We start from the raw sequence: 20940 nt of genomic DNA, 5'->3' as shown, positions 1-20940 counted from the left end.
ATTACATGTTAATGAAGAAAAGACAGAATATCTTGTCATAAGCAAGAAAAACCAAAGTGATGCACCTTTGGCTGTAGATGGATTCGCTTTCAAAACAGTTGACCGCTTCTAGTACTTAGGGAGTCTGCTTAGGAACAATAACGGAACCGATATAGAAGTAGATGCCCGTCTAGCAACAGCGAACAAAACAGTTTAGTTTTAGTAAAATTTTACAGAAAAGATCACTTAGTACTTACTAACTTCAAAATCCGCTTGTATCAGTCGACTATTATACCAGTAAAATTATACAGATGTCAAGCATTAATATTTAGAAAGAAAGATGAAGAGAAACTGTCAACATTTGAAAGAAAAATACTAAGACAAATTTTTGGTCCAGTATACGATGAAGATAACATGGAATGGAGGATAAGAAATAATGAAGAATTAAGAGAGCTGTACAAACACCTTATCATCGCAGATGTGCTAAAGAAGGTTGAACCGGACAGGCCCTATGGCAAGAATGTCAAAAGACAGACTACCTAAAATAGCATTGGGAAGGATAATAGGTGGAACGAGAGGAAGACCAAGACTCAGAAGCAGGTGGAGAGATAAAATCCGGGACGACACAACTAGGATTAACACGAATTCTGAATGGACAAACAGTGCACTCAACAGATGGAAATGGAAGAGGCTTGTAGAGCAGGCGTATGGTCGATAAGGCCCTTGCCACTTTTAAATAAATAAATAATAGTCTTATCAACTGAAACAAGTTATCTTAGCAGTCAAGAGTCTTTGAAGTGTAAACAACTGAACGTAAAAGTATTAAGTTATGGTGTTGTGTTTGTTGTTGTGCTTCGTGTGTCAGACATATACATATCCAGCAAAAACATAACTAAAGACATCAGTAGGATGATTTAAACGTCGCACTCACTTAAGGTATACACTGTAATTAATCAATCTTTTGGAACAAGGTGAAATTTGAGCACATAAAAGTCAGCAAATTTACGTAATGTAAATGTAGCTGTAATGCACCTGATAATAGCAGGAAGCTGCCAAAACTTTCTGTGCTAGTAAAAATTGGCAAAAAGTGACTGAAACAGTAAATATTATTTCACAGAAAAATCAAATATATTTCGGTTACGGCTTATCACCACCTCTAAAATATTCTTAAAAAATCGCTAGAGTCATTTTTAATTGTTATAATATTCCTTATAGCACCATCATCATCGCCATCATCAACCATTTGACATTTACAGACTTTCCAATTCATTCCGGTACTCAGCGGTACGCATCCTTCTTCTCGGGCTGTCCACACATCATGGTTTCTCCCTCCCCTACACCGAAAAAAATCCCTCCATCACTGTTCCTTCCCTACCCTTATACAGTATATAAATATACAGACAAATAATTAAATAAAATTGCAAATATACAATAATCTTAACAAAAATGGTCGTGGGTCAAAAACAAAGTAGCGGAAAGGTTATGTTGGCAACACTACAAAACACAAACCACAACACATACCTAGAAGTACAAAAACAGAGTACAGTGGTTTGCATAAAAGTGAGTTGTGAAAAAGATAACAAATGCATAGTGTCGCATAACAACTAAAAATTAGACCAAAATTGTGAGTGTATAACGCAGACAAAAGACGATTTGCTAGCAGACGGCATTTCCCGATGTTGGTGAGAAATCAACATATCTTTAACGAACTGTTTGTCGATCTAAAATCAAATCAAAATGTAAAAACTTAATTACAGACCACTGATGGTGCTTTACCTCAATAAAACGAAACGCGTCTGGTGAAAAAGTCAAGCATTTTTGTAGTTGCATCGACAGAACAAAAATTCCCTCAAGAACTGTAAAGCAACTACGGACACTAGGGTCACACAAATGAAGGATTAAATTCGAGTTATATTTGTTTGAGTGTCCACTAAATGCCACATAACATCCGTCAAGTTGAAAGAAAAATATAGCTTTCCTATTTCTAGTCATAAGTTGAATATTGCTGGGATATTGGTCACTATACGACCTCGTCCAGGGCTAATTGGCTAGGATCCAGCGCGCGTACTAACTGCCACACACCCCGTGTGACCGAGGCGCAGACAGAGGAACAGGAACTCTACAGTAGATCGCAATGCGATACTTTTTCCGTGGGCGACAATGTCGCCAACAAACAGGACAAAGCTATGCGATAGCCAGCTTACGCAATACCGGTAACATTAGCTTTCCTACCGGGTTTTCTTTGGACGAATGCACAAAAACGCACCCAATTCTGTTAATAAAAGTATTCTGGATAGCTGACAGGATTCGTCATATGACGATATCTGGGTTATAATTATACCGTGTGTGGTACGGAACACAAGCTCGACATCTTTTGGAAACTTAGGAACGTGGCAAGCAACTAGCAAGTACAATAAACACCACCTCCAGTCTGAAATATCGCTGGTTTACTGTGTCACGCCGTGAACCATCGTCTTCAGTTGTAATTTGCGTATCACATTATTTTCCCCTTTCCCGAGCGGTGGGAATTCGGTCCAAAGTGCGCTGCGTGGCAACAGCGTCCACTGACAGCTAACACTGACGACTAGACGGGGCAGTTATGCCCTACGATGTGCTGCAGGGGCGCGAGTCATTTGTTCGCTACTTAAACGTGAGCCTACCACTTTACTGAACGCTCTAATTTCTGCTCTCGTTAGTCGCGCTTTCTGCAAATACGAGGAACGGGGTACAGCTCCACACGAGTTTGGTAGCATACTAGAAATGATGCTCCTGTCTTCTCTGGAAAAGCACTTTTGGCACAAATTCGTATCTACTTCACAACTACCGCCAAGTGTCCGACAGAGGGTATTTCCCATTAGATTTTCTTCACGTAAGGCCGGCGGCAAGAACGACTGTTTAAATGCTTCCGGCCCGGCCGTAATTCATCAGATCTCGTCTTCCCTGCCGCTATGTTACGGGATAAGGCAGCATCCTTGATTTCGTTCATCACAATCGACATTCCTGGAAAGCCTACAACTTTCTCATTCGTGATTTACGTAATAAAATACTGTATCAGTTACGTATTAGTTCGTGCTTACCACAATGCGTTTCGAGAATTTATTCTCATTTTCAAGTGCACTTGTTTGTATAAATACTTTTTCTGATGTTTGGACGTGTGATTTTTTGCCTCTCTTGCGCTAAAGTTGACTTTTTGAGGTTACAGTACGAAGTGGAGAAAAAATTCTGGGATGTTTTCTATACGTTATAGTAGTTTGGTCTGTCTGTTTGCAAGTATTGCCGCACAGGATTAGCCGAGCGGTCAAAGGCGCTGCAGTCATGGACTGTGCGGCTGGTCCCGGCGGAGGTTCGAGTCCTCCCTCGGGCATGAGTGTGTGTGTGTGCTTGCCCTTAGGATAATTTAGGTTAAGTAGTGTGTAAACTTAGGGACTGATGACCTTAGCAGTTAAATCGCATAATATTTCATACCCATTTGAACATTTTTTTGTCCGATATTCGATTGCATTATAATCGCAAAAAGAAAACTACACTGCAACAGTGGTAGAAAATCACACATACCAAACATCACAAAAAAATATTTATGTGAACAAAAACACTTGAAAATGAGAATAAATTCTCGAAATACTCTGCGTTAAGTCCGAAAAAAATGCTAAACTAGTGCAATTTTTCATTATTGAAATCGTGATTATAGTATGTCCTTCAATGCTTCACTTAAAACGGGTTCTTGAAACTTTGTAAATTAACTTTAGTGGAACAGTCTGTCCGTCTGCAACGTTGAATATTTCCTTACCGCTCCTTCATGAGCGAAACAAACTGCCCTTCTTTGTAAACGTGCAACATCCACTGTTACTAGTATTTCAATTGGGTCCAATACACTTGAGCAGTATTCTACGGACGAATGCTTTCTCAGCAAACTCTTCTGTACGCCAACTGTATTTTGCCCTGTATCCTACGAACCTACAGCCACATCTGTGCTCTGCAAACCACTGTGAAGTGCTCGGCAGAGGATACGTGCCACTGCACCAGTCACTGTGACGCTTTGCAGTTCCTTTCGCGTGTGGAGCGCGAGAAGGACGAGTGTCTGAATGCCGCTGTAACTGGCCTCATCTCCCCCTCGCTGTCTCCGTGGGAGCGACACACGGAGCGTCGCTTCTGTAACGGATCAACCCAAATCTGCAGCTTGACTGAGAGTGCGTGATCATTCCACTTGATATCGTTACTCGTCGTTACACTGAGGTAATTATATGAGTCCACTGATTCCAGTGGCGGCTCACCGATATTGTAGTGATAATACAGAGGGTTTTTGAACTTATAAATTTCACAGTTTTATATTTCTGTACATTTAAACAAGTTGCCGATCTTGGTTCACTTTGAAATGTTGTCTAGCTCTGACTGGATACTTCTACAGCTTTTTCAGGCAGTACTTACAGGTAATTGCATCAAGACTTTAATTACTCTTAATAATGTCTGCCAGGTCATTAAGACACATCATGAATAGCGAGAGTCGCAACATACTACTCTTGGGCATACTTAGTGTCATTTCTACATCTTTCAATGACTCTCCATCTAGGATTATACGTTTCTTCCACCCAACCAAAACGTCTTCAACCATTTCGTTTAATACGAAAAAGATGGTAACTTTATCTTTAACATGTATATAAGAATAAATATTATCCGATTTCTACAGCTGTATGTTTATTTTGCTTACAACCAAACATGTTTCACCTGTCGATATTAGGCGCAACAATGGTCTACAATTGTTTCAGTATATGTAAAATACATACTATTTCTTGGTAGTAAAATCAGGTAAATTTACTATTTACAGTTATAGGATTGTGATTTATCAGTTACTTTAACGGTTTCTATTCCTTTCGTCTGACGACTGTTTTTGTGAAGGCACTAGATGAGCACAACATAGGTTTCAATTTTATTGCATTTCACAATTATACAATCCACTTGGAATTTCTTGTTGCACATAACCTTGCTGTAGGGTTGATTGACGAATAATGATAAATAATTTTTTAAAAAAAAGTCACACACAGACACACACACACACACACACACACACACACACACACACACACACACACTGAGAGGGAGAGAGAGGGGGAGAGAGAGACAGTGCCTCCATTACGACAGGAGCATCCACTGTTTCACCAACACCCGACGCTGCTAGCAGCCTCTTAAGCTCCCATGATCCGTCAGCCAACCTTACAGCAAGGTCAGGAGCAGTGGCAGAAAGAACTGTTATGTACAGATCCTATACCGTGGAGTCCAACGAACCGGAAACCTCTATCGTATACATCACAAAGCGACGTGGGCACAAGAAAAGAATAGCAAACAAAGTGAAAACTGCAGTTCTATAACTGTAAATATAAGATAACCTAAGTGTTTTAGCACGAACTCTACATGTTTTTAAAAGTACATGTGTACAGTTGGAGAATTAAAGCCACAGGTGGTGCCAAATACGAACAGATAATCATGTGTGGTTAAAAAGGAGATAAACGTTAAGTTGCAAAAGACGGATAAATTTATTGGTATAAGCATAACAAAGGGAATTGAAGTAGCAAATGAGGAAGGACGGCTACAGATGTCAACAATATCTGCGTACACAGTCTGCAAGCCGCTGTACGGTGCATGGCGGAAGGTACCTTGTATCACTACTAGAATTTTCCTTTTCTGTTCGACACGCAAATAGAGCCAGGAAAAATCTGCTGACTATATGCCAACGTGTGAGTCTTAATTTCTCTCATTTTCGTGGTGTTTACGCGGAATGTGCTTTGGCGCCAGTAGGATCGTCCAGCAGTCGGCTTCAAATGGCGGTTCTCTAAGTTTTCTTGACAAGAGTTCCCCGAGAATAAGGTCGCCTTCCGTCCAGAGCAGCTCCGTAATGCTTGCATGCTCGAAACTTCCGGTAGCAAATGTAAGAGGCCGCCTCTGAACTGGCGGGATGTCCTCCTTCAAGGCGACCTGGTGGGGCCGCCAAACTCCGGCGCAGCACTCAGGACTGGGCAGCACCAGTGTCCCGTATGCGGCCTGCTTTACAGCTGCACCACAATTTCCCAAGATTCTGCCAATAAAGTTAGTCGACCATTCGCCTTCCCTACTACCGCCCCCACGTGCTCGTTCCATTTCGTATCGCTTTGCAACTTAGCTCTAGATATTCGATCTGGCTATGTGCTCGAAAATGACGGGAGTGTTTTTGCTACTCGTTTGCCTTGACTTGCACCTTTCTACACTTGGAGCTATAGCAGCGTGTTATCAGCCGCCTTGCCACGGTTCGCGCGGCTCCCCCGTCGGAGCTGCGAGTCCTCCCTCGGCGGTGGGTGTGTGTGTTGTCCTTAGCGTACGTTAGTTTCAGTTAGATTAAGTAGTGTGTAAGCCTAGCAGCCGATGACCTCACCAGTTTCGTCCCATAGGAACTTACCAAATTTCCATATTTACCTTTAGAGCTACCTGCAATTCGTAATACGAACAAGAAATTTTATCTAAGTCATGTCGTTTGCTGCTGCGGTCACTCAACCGTGGACGAGGCCATGATCAGCATGATCAGGAGACAACCGCAGATGGCTGCTGCCGTTCTGCGTCAGATCATTTGTACACACAGATCGAGAGCGGTCCGGAGACGCTTCCCTGGGGCAGGCCCGATGCTACCCTCGTCTCTGACAGAGGCTCACCGTCGAGGTCGAAGCACACGGTTTTACGAGGGTCGCTCAGTAAGTAATGCCCGACCTTTTTTTCTCAGGACACATTTATTGCCAAGTGTAAGAATTTGCTGACAACGTCGAGCAACAGTCTTGCTGATGTCCCACTCTTGTACGAAGTGTCCACCACGTTCTGTGGCCGCACTCGAATGTTGTGGAGCAGCGCGTATTCCCTGCTGCTAAAAGCTCTTGTCCTGTTTTCACTACACGACTGACATTCTCGTCATCTCGAAAGCGTGTTCCCCGTAAAGAATCGAGTTGTGATGCGCCGGTCGGCACGAATAATGGCATCCTCACGATTCGGCACGTCTGGAGCAGTGGCTGTGACAGGACGTCCCGAGCGCGGCTGATCGTGCAGCTCTGTTTCTGCCTTTCCTGAGGCTGTAACGTTCTTTACCCATCGCCCGACTGTACTCCTATCGACAGCAGCATCGCCATACACTGCACACTGACGTTTGTGGATGTTCACAACCGCTTTCTCTGCACACAAGAATTCAATGACAGCATGCTGCTTGTAAGGCGAGTCGTATCGAGACGCTACTTTGACGCTGTAATAGTGCTCTCCCATCTGCCACAACGGTTCGAAACTTGACCGGCGCACAGAACGAACATCAAATGTGAAGCACCACCAAGGACGTTTGTCTACGTATATTGATGTTTAAAAGCCATTATTGAAGTAGCGTGGTATTTCTTAACAAGTCTTCGAGCGACTCAGATATCTGGGAACCTTATCCGCGTGCGTGCACCTTCCTTGGCACGGGCAGAGTCGGAGGGCGGGTAGAACACGCACGGGCCACGGCCCTGCCGGCCACGGCGTGGACCCGCGCGCCGCTGCCTGGCTGGCTGGCTGGCTGGATGGCCGCCCGCTCACCAGGCCTCATGAATATGCGATGCGCTGCGGCGCGGCGCGGCGGCTGCCAGCACCCAGCACACAGCACACACTCCGCAGCGCTCTGCCTCCCGTGCTGCGCCATTCAAACCACACCGAGGGCGCCACCTCTCAAAACAAATAGCCTCCGCCCGCCACGCGCTCCGCCAGTTTCCGCGGTCGCCGCGTTCCTCCTTTGTGTAAACAGTTGACAGTCGACATTGACGTCAGTTACAAAAACTGCACACGTCTGAGGCAGTACGACGTGTCGTAAACTGCACGGTGTCCGGGTCAGCGCCGATCCGAGACGGAGGACCTAAAAGCACGCACAGTCCAAACTATACGTGTTTTATACCGAAAAATGGTACACTGCGAAGATGGCTATTCGATAAAGAACGATCATAATTTCTCCAGGTAATATTTAATCTTATTCTTTTAGCTTAATTTGCTACAAATACGCCGTAGTGGCCTATGAGAGGCAGGCAAGGTCAGACACGTTAACACATGGCTTTGAAATTCTGCTTTCGTCTCAACAAATCTTCAGCTGAGGCCTACACAATGTTACGGGACGCCTATGGAGAGTCTGTGCCTCCCCACAGCACACATCTCGAAGGTGGTTCAAAATGTTCAAAGAGGGGAGAGAATGACCAAAGATGTTAAGTCCCATAGTGCTCAGAGCCATTTGAACCATTTGAAAGGAAGGCGGACGCGGTGCTCCAGTTACTGCTAACACAGAAGAAAACATCAGCACTGCTGCTATCAATGTGAGAGAGGATCGAAGAATTATCTTAACATCACTTTCTCAAAAACTCAATATTTCATTCCGTGCCACCCACACTTTGGTAACAGAAAAATTACACACGACACGTTTGTGTGCGATGAGTTCCGAGACTGTTGATTCTCGAACAAAAGGACATTCACGTGCAACTCGGCATGCAGTTAAATTTGATGTTAGAGGAAGGTCCGGAGTTTCTTTGAAATGTAATTACTGCTGATGAAACTTGGCTACATCATTTTGATCCCGAGAGCAAACAGAAAAGCTCAGTGTGGAAATCCCCTTCATCACCAGCTCCCAAAAAGGCCAAAGTGGTTGTTTCTGTTGGGAAAGTTATGGTCATCTCATTCTTTGATATTCGCGGAATGGTTTATCAGCATGCTGTACCTGCACACACACATCAGTAACTAACTGCACAATACTACAGGGATGTCCTAAAAACATTGCAAGTCCATATTAGGCGCAAAAGACCACATTTCCGTGAAGCAGGCTGAATGCTCCACCGCGATAATCAGCGGCCGCATGCTGCCAATGTTGTTGCTGAATATCTTGTAAAAATCAACTAATCGCACGGTTTTGCGGTGCGGTCGCAAAACACAGACACTAAACTTATTACAGTGATCAGAGACGCCAATGAACGAACGGACAGATCATAACTTTGCGAAAATAAAAAAGTAAACTTTTCACTCGAGGGAAGACTTGAACTAAGGGTCTTTCATTTCGCAGCTGCTCACGCTACCCACGGGACCACGGCGCTCCTGATTTCACGCTGTCCTTGATGTTGCGTATCTTCCGCATGGACTACTCAGTTTGTATATTTTGCTTATTTTTTTCATAGTTCCACACAACTTGTTCCTGTTTTCTCGATTGATCTGCGCTCAGTTTCTCAAGGCCTATCCGCTGTGCCAACTTATAACCAAATCTGAGGGGGGTGAGATGGGGAGGTTCCCTTGTCAGCACGGCAGTGAGTGCCGCGTTCAATCGGGTAGCCGGCGACCCAACACGCGGTCACACCGTCTGTGCTCTGAGCTTTATAGGCTCGTTTAAACCTAAATCCACTCACTTTTCGCAACGTTTCGTAGCACTCAGTGAAGCGAGCATTTGTAATCTACCACCGGAGCCGGAAGTTCAGTCGACTACGGTGTGTGACAGAACCGAAAGACCGCAGAGTGGAACACAACCGGTTCGGTATGCGGGAAAGGTCGCGGCTACGTTTCGTGGAGTTTTCAGTGTGCGCTGCTCACAGGACGCACCGTCTCCACACGCATACAGCAGACACCGGGGTGCATCGGAGTCCACTACGACACACAAGTAAGCGCTGCCATCCGGGCTGAACTTCCGCATCTCGGGAAGGAGAAACCCCTCCCACACCACCATTCTGGTAGTCGTTGCAGGCCTTCGGTTCCGAGTGCTTTCGAGTCCGCCCTATCGGATCCCAGTGATTACCCTCCTTTCCCAGAGTTGATGGAACGATTCACGAAACGATGAAGTTCGCGTAACTGTGCCGATCGTAAATTAGTAGGACTGATTCGGAAATTGTCACCAACTCGGACTAAGTGAACTGAGTTGCAAAATGATGAAGAAAAAAATCTCTCAAAACCTGCTCTGCCTTTGTGAGCGCTGCGTTGCGAGGTGGCAGACCGGCCGGAGGCGGCTCGCCTGCGACGCCTCCAGTGGCGTCATACGGAACTGCAGGCACCGTGTGCAGGCGGGCTGCAGCGTCCGCAGGCCGGCACTCCGGACAAGCTGGAACTGCCGCTGCTCCCTGAGACTCGGTCCCTTCTGAATCACGCAAGCACATTTGCTCGAACGTGTGAGGTAGCCACGTACAAGCAGACGCCAATTGTGAGACCACAATGGCTAGCTACAGGAAGCAAATGAATAGCAGATGGCTGGAAAATTTACTCGCGCGTATAAAAGTCGAGGTAACACAAAGGGGAATGTTGTATAAGTTATACTTTTGGCAAGACACGAAACAGTCCATTATGTCAGAAAGGGGAGGGGGCAGGGAGGGGGGAGACGTTTACTGGTCTGCGGAAGTTAACACTCGCGCATTAACAAGGTGTATTCGAACTCCAGAGACAAAATTCTCGAGGTTATTCGGGGACTTTTCCAAATGTTTTGGTACAGGTAACCTTGTGGTTTCGGGTACCTCGTTACAGATTAACTGCATTTCGTACAGTGTCTTACCATCGTTTAGCTCCGCATCTGTATTGCAAACGAAATGGTGGAAGAACAGTACAAATGACGACGTTATGCGTTGCGCCACTTACTTCGGATCAAACATGTTCCGTGCACTCACGCTGTTTGTAGCTGACGATAGTAAGACCGAGCTGACTCTTCGGCCTCGAGCTGGCTTCCAGTGCTGCTCGATTCTGTCGCGGGTCTGTTTCTGCAGCGAAGCACGCAGCAGCTGGGACTGGCTCACTGGTCGCGAACTTAACTCAAACACACGTTGTTTAGGTGTCAAGTGAATGAAACTGAACACGAGCACGACGATGTCACGGTGCAACCACATCACAGCACGTGTACATCGGCACATATTGTAGTATCATTGCCACAGATACTACTACAAGGCCGCGGCAACGCAAGGTTGGCAGCCCGTCGTCTGCCGAGCACAGCGCACTCTAGCGGGCTAAGCAGCTCGATGGAACTGGAGTATGCCTCGTTCACTTCTCAGCTAGATTACAACCTAGGCAGACGCTATTTCATAATTGGCCCTCAGCCAGTTCCGTTTGCATCGAATCTCTGAGGAGGGCCCATCAGTCTTAGTCCCTGAGAGTATGCTGTGTTAGTTATAGCTGTAGCTGCAGTCCTACAAACTACTGAAGATAAGTAATTTTCACTATACTATGTGTTTCTCGAATAATAATCCTTCTCTCTAACAGTGTGCCGTACCGTATATCATTGCAACCTGGACTCCTTCAGCTCCTATCAACTCGGGCTCCTACTTATTTGCATTTAGTAACGAGCTGAAAACACCCACGCGTTTTGTGCCTCTAAACGGTGATACACAATACATATGAGAAACCGGATCCTTCCCTGTTACGGTAACTACATACTGCGAGCGTTTTCACTGTTACTAAACTAACTTCACAGAAAAAAAGGCAGTTAGTGTTAGAAACCGGACGAATCGTGATTACATTGTTACTCTGTAATGAGTCAGCGAGCGCCCAGACTCGATTGTACCCAAAAAAATACCTCCGGACAGTCTCCGATATTTTGTCGGTTGAGTTTCGGTTCTGCCTGCGTATGCGTATTTGATGTCTCCGTAGCCCCTCCACGTAGCGAGAAAATGCAGTGCTATTGACAGCCTGTCGGATGTGTCACAGCTTGTCCCACAACTGTGTCTCTTTTTTTTAATCGAAGCTGTTACGAGTGACAAGGAAGTTGGAATGTAATTATCTGTCGCTCCAGTCGCGTGGATACTGCTGGGACAGAGTGGATGGACGGCAGGGAGGAGAGCTGTGCGCCGGCCGCGGCGGCCACGTCCAGCTGGGCCAGCTGGCGCAGCAGAGGGCGGTGAGGGGGCAGCGGGAGGTCAGGCAGGGAGCAGCACGTAGCCAGCTCACTGCAAACACCTCTGGTCCATCTCGACATCAACCGCTCCCTTTAAATGTCCGCACATGTAAAATTGTGCACTGCACCCTGTGACTGCAACATCAACAAGTCACAGTTGTAATCGACCAACTAACGCGCATGCCTCACTGTAACTGTTTATAGTGATATCAGATGGAACGATCGCATAGGCTCAGTCACAGGTAGAGCAGGCGGCAGACTCCGGTTCATCCGTAGAATGCTGGGCAGGAGATGACTTACAGAACTCCTGTGCGGATCATCCTACAGTGTTACTCGAGTGTGTGGCAACAGTACCAGATAGGAGTAACAGGTGACGTTGAAGCTAAGCATATAAGAGCAGCACGAATCGTTGCAGAACTGTGTGGTCGATGGGAGAGTGTCACAAAAATTCCTAAAACACTCAACTACCAGACGATCGAAGGAAGAAGTAAAGTACCCCCGTCAAAGTTTACTCACAAAGTTCCGAGAACGGGTAATAACTGACGAATCTAGGAATATATTAAAAACCCCTGTGTATCGTTCCCCTTGCCAGCTCTAAGAAACGTTTAAGCTAGATACAGCTCGCGCAGAGTGAACTGAAGGAGAAAGAGCCAACTGGAACATAACGCTGTGCCGTGCGCTGTACACCGCTCTGCCGAAAATCGATGTCCGCACAGAGCAGACGATGCTGAACAGAGGTGCGAAACGTCTCCTTCGCGAGCAGTACTGTTTGGCGCCATTGTCGGAGATCTTCGTCAAAGATTTCTTTCACTAAAGTAAGAGGGCAGATGCAGCGCATTCATAGGGTGAGAGATCCCGTCATTTTGCGATTACACGAATGAGGAATTCAGGATGCTTCAGTGATTTACCGTGGAACGACCAAATAAAACTAATCGCAGGAAACGCAGCTGCGAGAGAGAGTCTGACTGTAGTCTGTCCGTAAGGCGACTTGGGAAACCGTCCCTGGATCGACACACGAGTACTGCTGGTCGGTCTACTCCCGTTGTTATACAGCATCGACTGGGGACATACACAACAGCGCGTTTGGACGCAGTTTCGATCATTAAGCCACGGAGTGGTTTCCTGTTCCGGTAATCTTCTGAAAAAGCCATCAATTATTTTAGCTCAGAAGATTTACTAGTAACTGTTCTTTCCTGGGCCCGTTTGAGACTGCATCAGTGGCAGTGGTACTCGCATCGGTGCCACACCGTAAAGGCGTCTTGCGAGTACGGACGGAGATAGACAGCAGTTAGTCGACCGTGAAAGTGGACGCTGTCTTAATGCTGTCGGAGCACACATTTGACCGAAAAGACAGGGCGATAGAAACTATTGTCGGTGGAACCGTGACTTGCGAGAGAGTGTTCACCAAAATTACAATCGTGAAGAACAGAGAGATAACACAAAATGCTACGAAAACGAATTCATATTGAACGAACGAGCATTACAGTTTGTGTTTATGATATTTTTGAGCATATTTGAATGCGACAGTTTTCTTTTTGGCGACAATCGAACGCTAATCGTCAATAGTAACACTAATACTAATATAAAATATTTGTTTCAAATAAAGGGAACAGGTCACGGAGAGAAATTTACAAAGGCTATAGATACAGTCATAAAATACACTGTCGCTCTTTCTATTTGTCTGCCATTTAATTTACTCTCGCGTCCGCCCCGATAACTTGAGTGGTCAGTGCGACCGAATCGCACGCTAAGGGCCCGGGTTCGATTCCCGGCTGGGTGCGATATTTTGTCCGTTCAGGTACTGGGTGTTTTGTTGTCTTCATAACGATCGTCTCATCCCCATCGACGCGGAAGTCGCCCAAGTGGCGTAAAATCGAAAGACTTTCACCAGGCGACCGGTCTACCCGACGGGAGGTCCTAGGCACACGACATTCGATTTCGTTTCATTTCTCTCGCGTCGTCGTCGGCGGCACCTTCTAACGCAACTGCACTTACCGGTACTTCCGTCACTGTTTCTGGCCGCTCGACGGTATTTTTACGCATTCCGCAAAAGTGGGATTGCACAACGTGTCACTCTGTTCGTAGTCGGAAAAGATCGTAGCGGAAGCAACAACTCACCGAGTACGCACTGTAGCATTTCACGCAAATGTGAAGTGTACACTGTGAAAGATTTTACGGAAGGGCTTCTTACGAAGAAACGTCGCTGAAAGCGTAGCACGGCCGTAGAGCCTCCGTCGGCACAACGACGATCCCAGCGAATGTGCCGGCGCGGCACCGTCGCAGCACGCGCCGTCTGCTTCTGCGGAACGCGAAAACACGTGCTGCGCTCCGAGATCGCCGTAGGAGGGTGAAACCGGTCGCGGACGAGAAATAAAAGTAGGCTGGACGGTGCAGTAAAAGACGTGGCGGCAGCTGGCCGCTCGCCTCTGCCGCTGTCCCCGAGTCTCGGCGCACACACCTCCTGTGGCAGGCGGGACGCACTGAGGGCACAATTCGCGAGACGGATCCGGGCGCAGCAGTTGGCCCGGGCGAGGCTGCTCCTTGCCGGCCGTCCTCCACACTGGCGAGCGGCAACGCGGGATGCGACGTAGTAGGGAAACGACGCACTCGCCTGGGCGTACTCACTGCACCTTATCTCGCCCTTATTGGCAAAAATGTCCGCAACGTAAGAAGAAGGGTAGCGGCCAGAGTGTAGAGTGACAGAGAGCGAACTGGAGAGAAGGAAGAGCGCGGTCCGCAGCAGTGGCTGTCGTGGCCCGGCCGGTACACACCTGCACGGGCACCGTTCCCCTCGCAATCTTGTCCTCGGCGGTGGCCGGCGCGACGGCGCGGCGCCACGCGGAGCTGCCTGCTGGCCGATGGCCCGTGGACAGCGCGGAAGACGCGGCTGCGCGGCGCGGTCGCGTTCGCCGAACTCTTACGCACGGAGCGGGCGGCGCGCGGTCGTCGTAGCGGCGGCGGTCCTGCAGTGGTCGTGTCGTGGTCGTGCCGTGCCGTGCCGCGCGGTGCCTGGGTCCGCAGCGTAGCGCGAGAAGCGACTGCGTGCTGGCGGCCGCTGCCTGCCCGGGCCCGGGCTGTGGCGGGGGGCATTCTTGCGGCGGCCAATGGGCGGCGGGCGGCAGGCATGCCGGCGTTGCCAGCTCGGCGGCCACGGCCTCGGCTCGCCTCCTGCTGCCGGCCCTGGCCCGACGCGAGCTGCGGGGGAGGCAGCGGCCGGCCGGCCGGCACCAGCCGCCAGCCGCCAGCCGCCGGTCTCCACCTGCCACCGTAACACATTTCCGCAGTCGTCTGCCGTCGCCACTGACAGCTGAGCCACGGCGCCCAAATCGGCTCCACCTCAACTCTCGTGATTTGAAAGCAATACGTGCAGCTCGACACGTCTCCCTAGATTTCTAGAAAACGTTCGACACTATCCGCTACGATGTATAAGGTACAGTCAAACCGACTGTGCACTCCTTTTCATTAAACTACCTACCCCTTATATTTCCGCGAATACAAAATCTGATCAAAAGTATGCCGGTAACGACTTTGCCCCTCCTTTAAGACAGCTCGAATTCTGGTGCTGACACTTTCAGGAAGCTCTTTGAATGTATATAGATGAGATATTCCAGAACTCGAATCGAGAACAGCTGCTAACACGAGTAACGTAGAAGTAGATATCCGTGGAGTAGTGAACCAACTTAAATCACTTAATAAAACCGAGTCTTCTGGTCCAGATAATACACCAGTCACTTTTGTCTCAGAATATGCCGATACAATAACTCTATACCTAACAATCGTATATAATGGGCGTTCAAAAAGAAATGCGCCGGAGACATAATTACAGACCCTGGCTGTTGAGACATTGTCCCGCTGAGACACGAGGTCGTCAATGGCGGTCTCATAAAATTCCCGGGGCTCCGATGTCAACCAGTTCCGCACGTACAGCTGGACGTCGACGTCCGAGGTGAATCGTGTGCCCCTCAGAGCCTCTCTAAGGAGAGAGAGGTCCGGACTGTACGGAAGGTGCCCGAGAACCTCCCACTTGAATTTCTGCAGGAGTGTGGCGACCGTGTTGTCCTTATGAGGCTTTGAACTGTCGCGGAGCAGAATGACCCCACGGGTGAGATTCCCTGCTCGTTTTGATTTGATCGCTTGGCGAAGGCTGGTCAAGGTTTGCGAGTAACGCTGGGCGTTCACTGTTGTCCCGTGCTAAGGTGAATCAGAAGGGGGCCATCTCGGTCAAAGAAGATCGTCAGCATACCGGCGTTCGTCGGACGACGACGCCCAGCTGTACGTGCGGAACTGGTTGACATCGGAGCCCCGGGAATCTCATGAGACAGCCATTCACCGCCTTGTGCTACAGTCGCACAAGTGTCTCAACAGCCAGCGTCAATACCTCTAACATACAGGTACTGGTTTCTGTAATTATGTCTCCGGCTGTGTTTTTTTTATTTTTTATTTTTTTTACACCTCATATACAACTGCACGCTAGACGAAAAACACTCGCACCAAGTGTTGAGTGTTACTGACAGGGTATTTCAAATTCATTACGCGTCTCTAGATTTCCCGAAGGTTTTCGACACTGTGCCGCACAAGCCGGCCGCTGTGACCAAGCAGTTCTAGGCGCTTCAGTCCGGAAACGCGCGACTGATGCGGTCGCAGGTTCGAATCCTGCCTGGGACATGGATGTGTGTAATGTCCTTAGGTTAGTTAGGTTAAAGTAGTCCTAATTTCTAGGGGACTGTTGACCACAGATGTTAAGTCCCATAGTGCTCAGAGCCAATTACAGTTACGGACAACTTCAGTTTGAAAGAACACATAGAAAATGTTGTGGGGAAGGCTATCCAAAGACTGCGTTTTATTGGCACAACACCTCGGAAATGTAACAACTCTACTAAGGAGACTGCTACACTACTCTTGTCCGCCCTCTTTTAGAATACTGCTGCGCGGTTTGGGATCATTATCGGATAGAACTTATAACACTACCGTCTGCTACTGCTGTACCATAACCTTAAAGTTGTAGGCAGCTCGTGAAATAAAACTATCTTGTTAAAGCAATTATGGTATAAAGCAACAGAGCAGTGTTACCCTCTGAGAGGAATTTTGTTATGTTGACCATGTTGTACCTAACGGAGGTGGCTTATCGGAAATGAAAGTCAGAATTACGTAAACATTTGAACAGTAACAAACAAAATTTTGCCTATCTGCACTGTTCAATGGATTAGGAAAACCGTCGCCAGCCTAACTACGCAAGACAATGATTAACATTCTCGTTCAAGAAAATAGTTATTAGTAACTTTAATGGATAAACACAACCTATACTTTGTCACACGCGAGTGCAGTGAACTCTGACACATACATATGTTTACGGTAAGATTGAAACTAACAGCTAGAGCAGCACAAACTATTTGCGAAAATATAACAGATACCGAAACACTCTATTACTTTCAGGACTTGTTCAAACTGAATGGTCTTTTTATCATTACTATTAACATTCACTGCAGGATCATACAGGGTGTTTCAAAAATGACCGGTATATTTGAAACGACAATAAAAACTAAACGAGGAGCGATAGAAATACACCGTTTGTTGCAATATGCTTGGAACAACAGTACATTTTCAGGCGGACAAACTTTCGAAATTACAGTAGTTACAATTTTCAACAACTGATGGCGCTGCGGTCTGGGAAACTCTATAGTACGATATTTTCCACATATCCACCATGCGTAGCAATAATATGGCGTAGTCTCTGAATGAAATTACCCGAAACCTTTGACAACGTGTCTGTCAGAATGGCTTCACATGCAGATGAGATGTACTGCTTCAGCTGTTCAATTGTTTCTGGATTCTGGCGGTACACCTGGTCTTTCAAGTGTCCCCACAGAAAGAAGTCACAGGGGTTCATGTCTGGCGAATAGGGAGGCCAATCCACGCCGCCTCCTGTATGTTTCGGATAGCCCAAAGCAATCACACGATCATCGAAATATTCATTCAGGAAATTAAAGACGTCGGCCGTGCGATGTGGCCGGGCACCATCTTGCATAAACCACGAGGTGTTCGCAGTGTCGTCTAAGGCAGTTTGTACCGCCACAAATTCACGAAGAATGTCCAGATAGCGTTATGCAGTAATCGTTTCGGATCTGAAAAATGGGCCAATGATTCCTTTGGAAGAAATGGCGGCCCAGACCAGTACTTTTTGAGGATGCAGGGACGATGGGACTGCAACATGGGGCTTTTCGGTTCCCCATATGCTCCAGTTCTGTTTATTGACGAAGCCATCCAGGTAAAAATAAGCTTCGTCAGTAAACCAAATGCTGCCCACATGCATATCGCCGTCATCAATCCTGTGCACTATATCGTTAGCGAATGTCTCTCGTGCAGCAATGGTAGCGGCGCTGAGGGGTTGCCGCGTTTGAATTTTGTATGGATAGAGGTGTAAACTCTGGCGCATGAGACGATACGTGGACGTTGGCGTCATTTGGACCGCAGCTCAACACGGCGAACGGAAACCCAAGGCCGCTGTTGGATCACCTGCTGCACTAGCTGCGCGTTGCCCTCTGTGGTTGCTGTACGCGGTCGCCCTACCTTTCCAGCACGTTCATCCGTCACGTTCCCAGTCCATTGAAATTTTTCAAACAAATCCTTTATTTTATCGCTTTTCGGTTCTTTGGTTACATTAAACCTCCGTTGAAAACTTCGTCTTGTTGCAACAACACTGTGTTCTAGGCGGTGGAATTCCAACACCAGAAAAATCCTCTGTTCTAAGGAATAAACCATGTTGTCCACAGCACACTTGCACGTTGTGAGCAGCACACGCTTACAGCAGAAAGACGACGTACAGAATGGCGCACCCACAGACTGCGTTGTCTTCTATATCTTTCACATCACTTGCAGCGCCATCTGTTGTTGAAAATTGTAACTACTGTAATTTCGAAAGTTTGTCCGCCTGAAAATGTACTGTTGTCCCAAGCATATTGCAACAAACGGTGTATTTCTATCGCTGCTCGTTTAGTTTTTATTGCCGTTTCAAATATACCGGTCATTTTTGAAACACCCTGTAAATTGTACATAGGTTAAGTCTCTCTCAGTTAAATACTTTACTATTTAAAATGAAAGTTAATTGGTATCCACTAACAGGTTGCTTCTCACTATCATTTGAATAAAGAAATTAAGGTTTTCCTAATTAGTGGTCTTTCCGTTACTTATTACCGAGCATTAACACAATAGACAACCTGTCGATCCTGTTATACTATTAATATGCACTTCTAATACACAAGAGAGACAAACACTTAGCAAACAGGAGTATACGACGTTTCACAACTGCAGTTTTCCACTTTTACTACAGTGAGACACAAAATTAGGATATATGTAAGATACTGACTCACCTTCTGCGATTTACAATAGGCAGTAATGTGATCATTTACTAATCAAAACTTTATAAGCCTCAGCCTTAAGAACTTGTAATTTGAAGTTGGCATCAACACATTAATAAGCAGTTTTACTAGGAAAATTATTTTCATCAAGCATCATTAATTTTAAGTCACTCTCTTGTCACATTAACTTTAACTTTCTTTTTACTATGTTCAAGAGGCATTAATTAGCAAAACACTGGTCTTTAATGTTCTTTCAGTAGGGACACTCGGTAATCACTTTAGTTCAAACGTAGAGGAACCTGAGAGGTATTATGATAAGGAAAAAATTGAGGTAGGCACATAAATTCAGTTATAAATTACCTTATATTTAAGCACACTAACACATCCATTAAGCTGATCCTTCACTGTACATTGCTACAGTGCTCCATTATAGTGATTGCGCAATGTGGTGGCGATTGCATGTCGGTAGGTGGAATTGCAGGTAGAATTGCTGGACTCTGTCATTTCTTGGTGGCGGTGATAGCTACAAATTCCAGAATAGTTCCAGCTATTTATCCATCCATCCGAGGCATTGGAAAGTAGCAGAAAAAGCCTCTCTCGGAACCAGCACAATATGCATCTTTTACATGGCAGTGCACAGTTTGGTAGCTCGTCCCCGACCCGTAGCTCGTCCCCGACTGACTCTTGTTCCACCTTTTCTACCTAGGCCAACCACAATTTGCGCGCGCTACACACTTCCGTTCCCGAGGGGAACCACAACACCTTTTACATACATAATAACTAAGAACCCTAAGTGAGGATCATCAGTTTACATAACAGTAACCAAATACATCAAATAAAACAGAACCTTTGCACATATTGACATTTCTACACAAAATTATTTATTCAGAAATTACAATTATATATAGTAAGTTTTGTTCCCTCCTAATGGGACAAAGAATTTAAATGACAGCTATACTACATTGCATAGAATCAAATAAAGACATCAAAGTTCTTACAAAGAAAGGAGTATACAATTTTATGTTATCGATTCAAACAAACACATTTACAGAAGCTCAGCGATGTAGTATTAAATAAAACAAAAGCAAAATAAATCCGTACAGCACTAGAGCTATGGTGTTACAAACTGACGGAGCACATCGGAAAAGTTCAAAGAAGGTCATCACGTTTTGTATTATCGCGAAATAGGGGACAGAGTGACACTGAAATGATACAAGGTTTGGGGTGGACATCGTTAAAACAAAGGCGTTTTTATTTGAGGCGGAATCTTCTCACGAAATTCCAATCACCAACTTTCTCCTCCGAATGCGAAAATATTTTGCTGACGCCGGCCTACATAGGGACAAACAATCACCGTGATAAAATAGAGCTCACACGGAAAGATGTACGTGTTCGTCTGTTTCCGGGATCTTTACGAAACTGGAATAATAGAGAATTGTCAAGATGGTGCGATAAACCCTCAGCCAAGCACTTAAATGTGGTTTGCAGAGTATCCATGTAGATGTACAGCCCATTCTTCCTCGACAGCGAACCCGGACCACTTAGTGATGTCGGACGCTGGGAAGTGAAGCCAAGTCCAAGTTCTAACTCATTTCCACGGTGTTCTGCAGACTGCAGGTCGGAACTCTGGGCGAGCCAGTCCTTTCGGGAATGTTATCGTCTAAAAGCCAGTCCCCCATACATACTGCTATAGAACAGGGTGCATTGTCATGCTGATACAAACGATATTCCTCTCCGAACAGG

General features: G+C 46.4%; 1 protein-coding gene across 1 annotated transcript in view; it reads right to left on the bottom strand.

Annotated features, from left to right (window-relative positions):
- LOC126278318 (uncharacterized) overlaps positions 1 to 20940 on the bottom strand; it is a 174834-nt gene that overhangs the window by 38334 nt on the left and 115560 nt on the right. The window contains exon 4 of the mRNA XM_049978336.1: positions 14614 to 15037. Coding sequence (XP_049834293.1) covers positions 14614 to 15037 — 424 coding nt within the window. The remainder of the gene's footprint in view (positions 1 to 14613; positions 15038 to 20940) is intronic.

The sequence above is a fragment of the Schistocerca gregaria genome, chromosome 6, assembly GCF_023897955.1.
Source record: "Schistocerca gregaria isolate iqSchGreg1 chromosome 6, iqSchGreg1.2, whole genome shotgun sequence".
Taxonomy (NCBI): Eukaryota; Metazoa; Arthropoda; class Insecta; order Orthoptera; family Acrididae; genus Schistocerca; species Schistocerca gregaria.
Note: the sequence above shows the minus strand (reverse complement) of the source record. Positions and strands in the feature narration are given on the sequence as shown.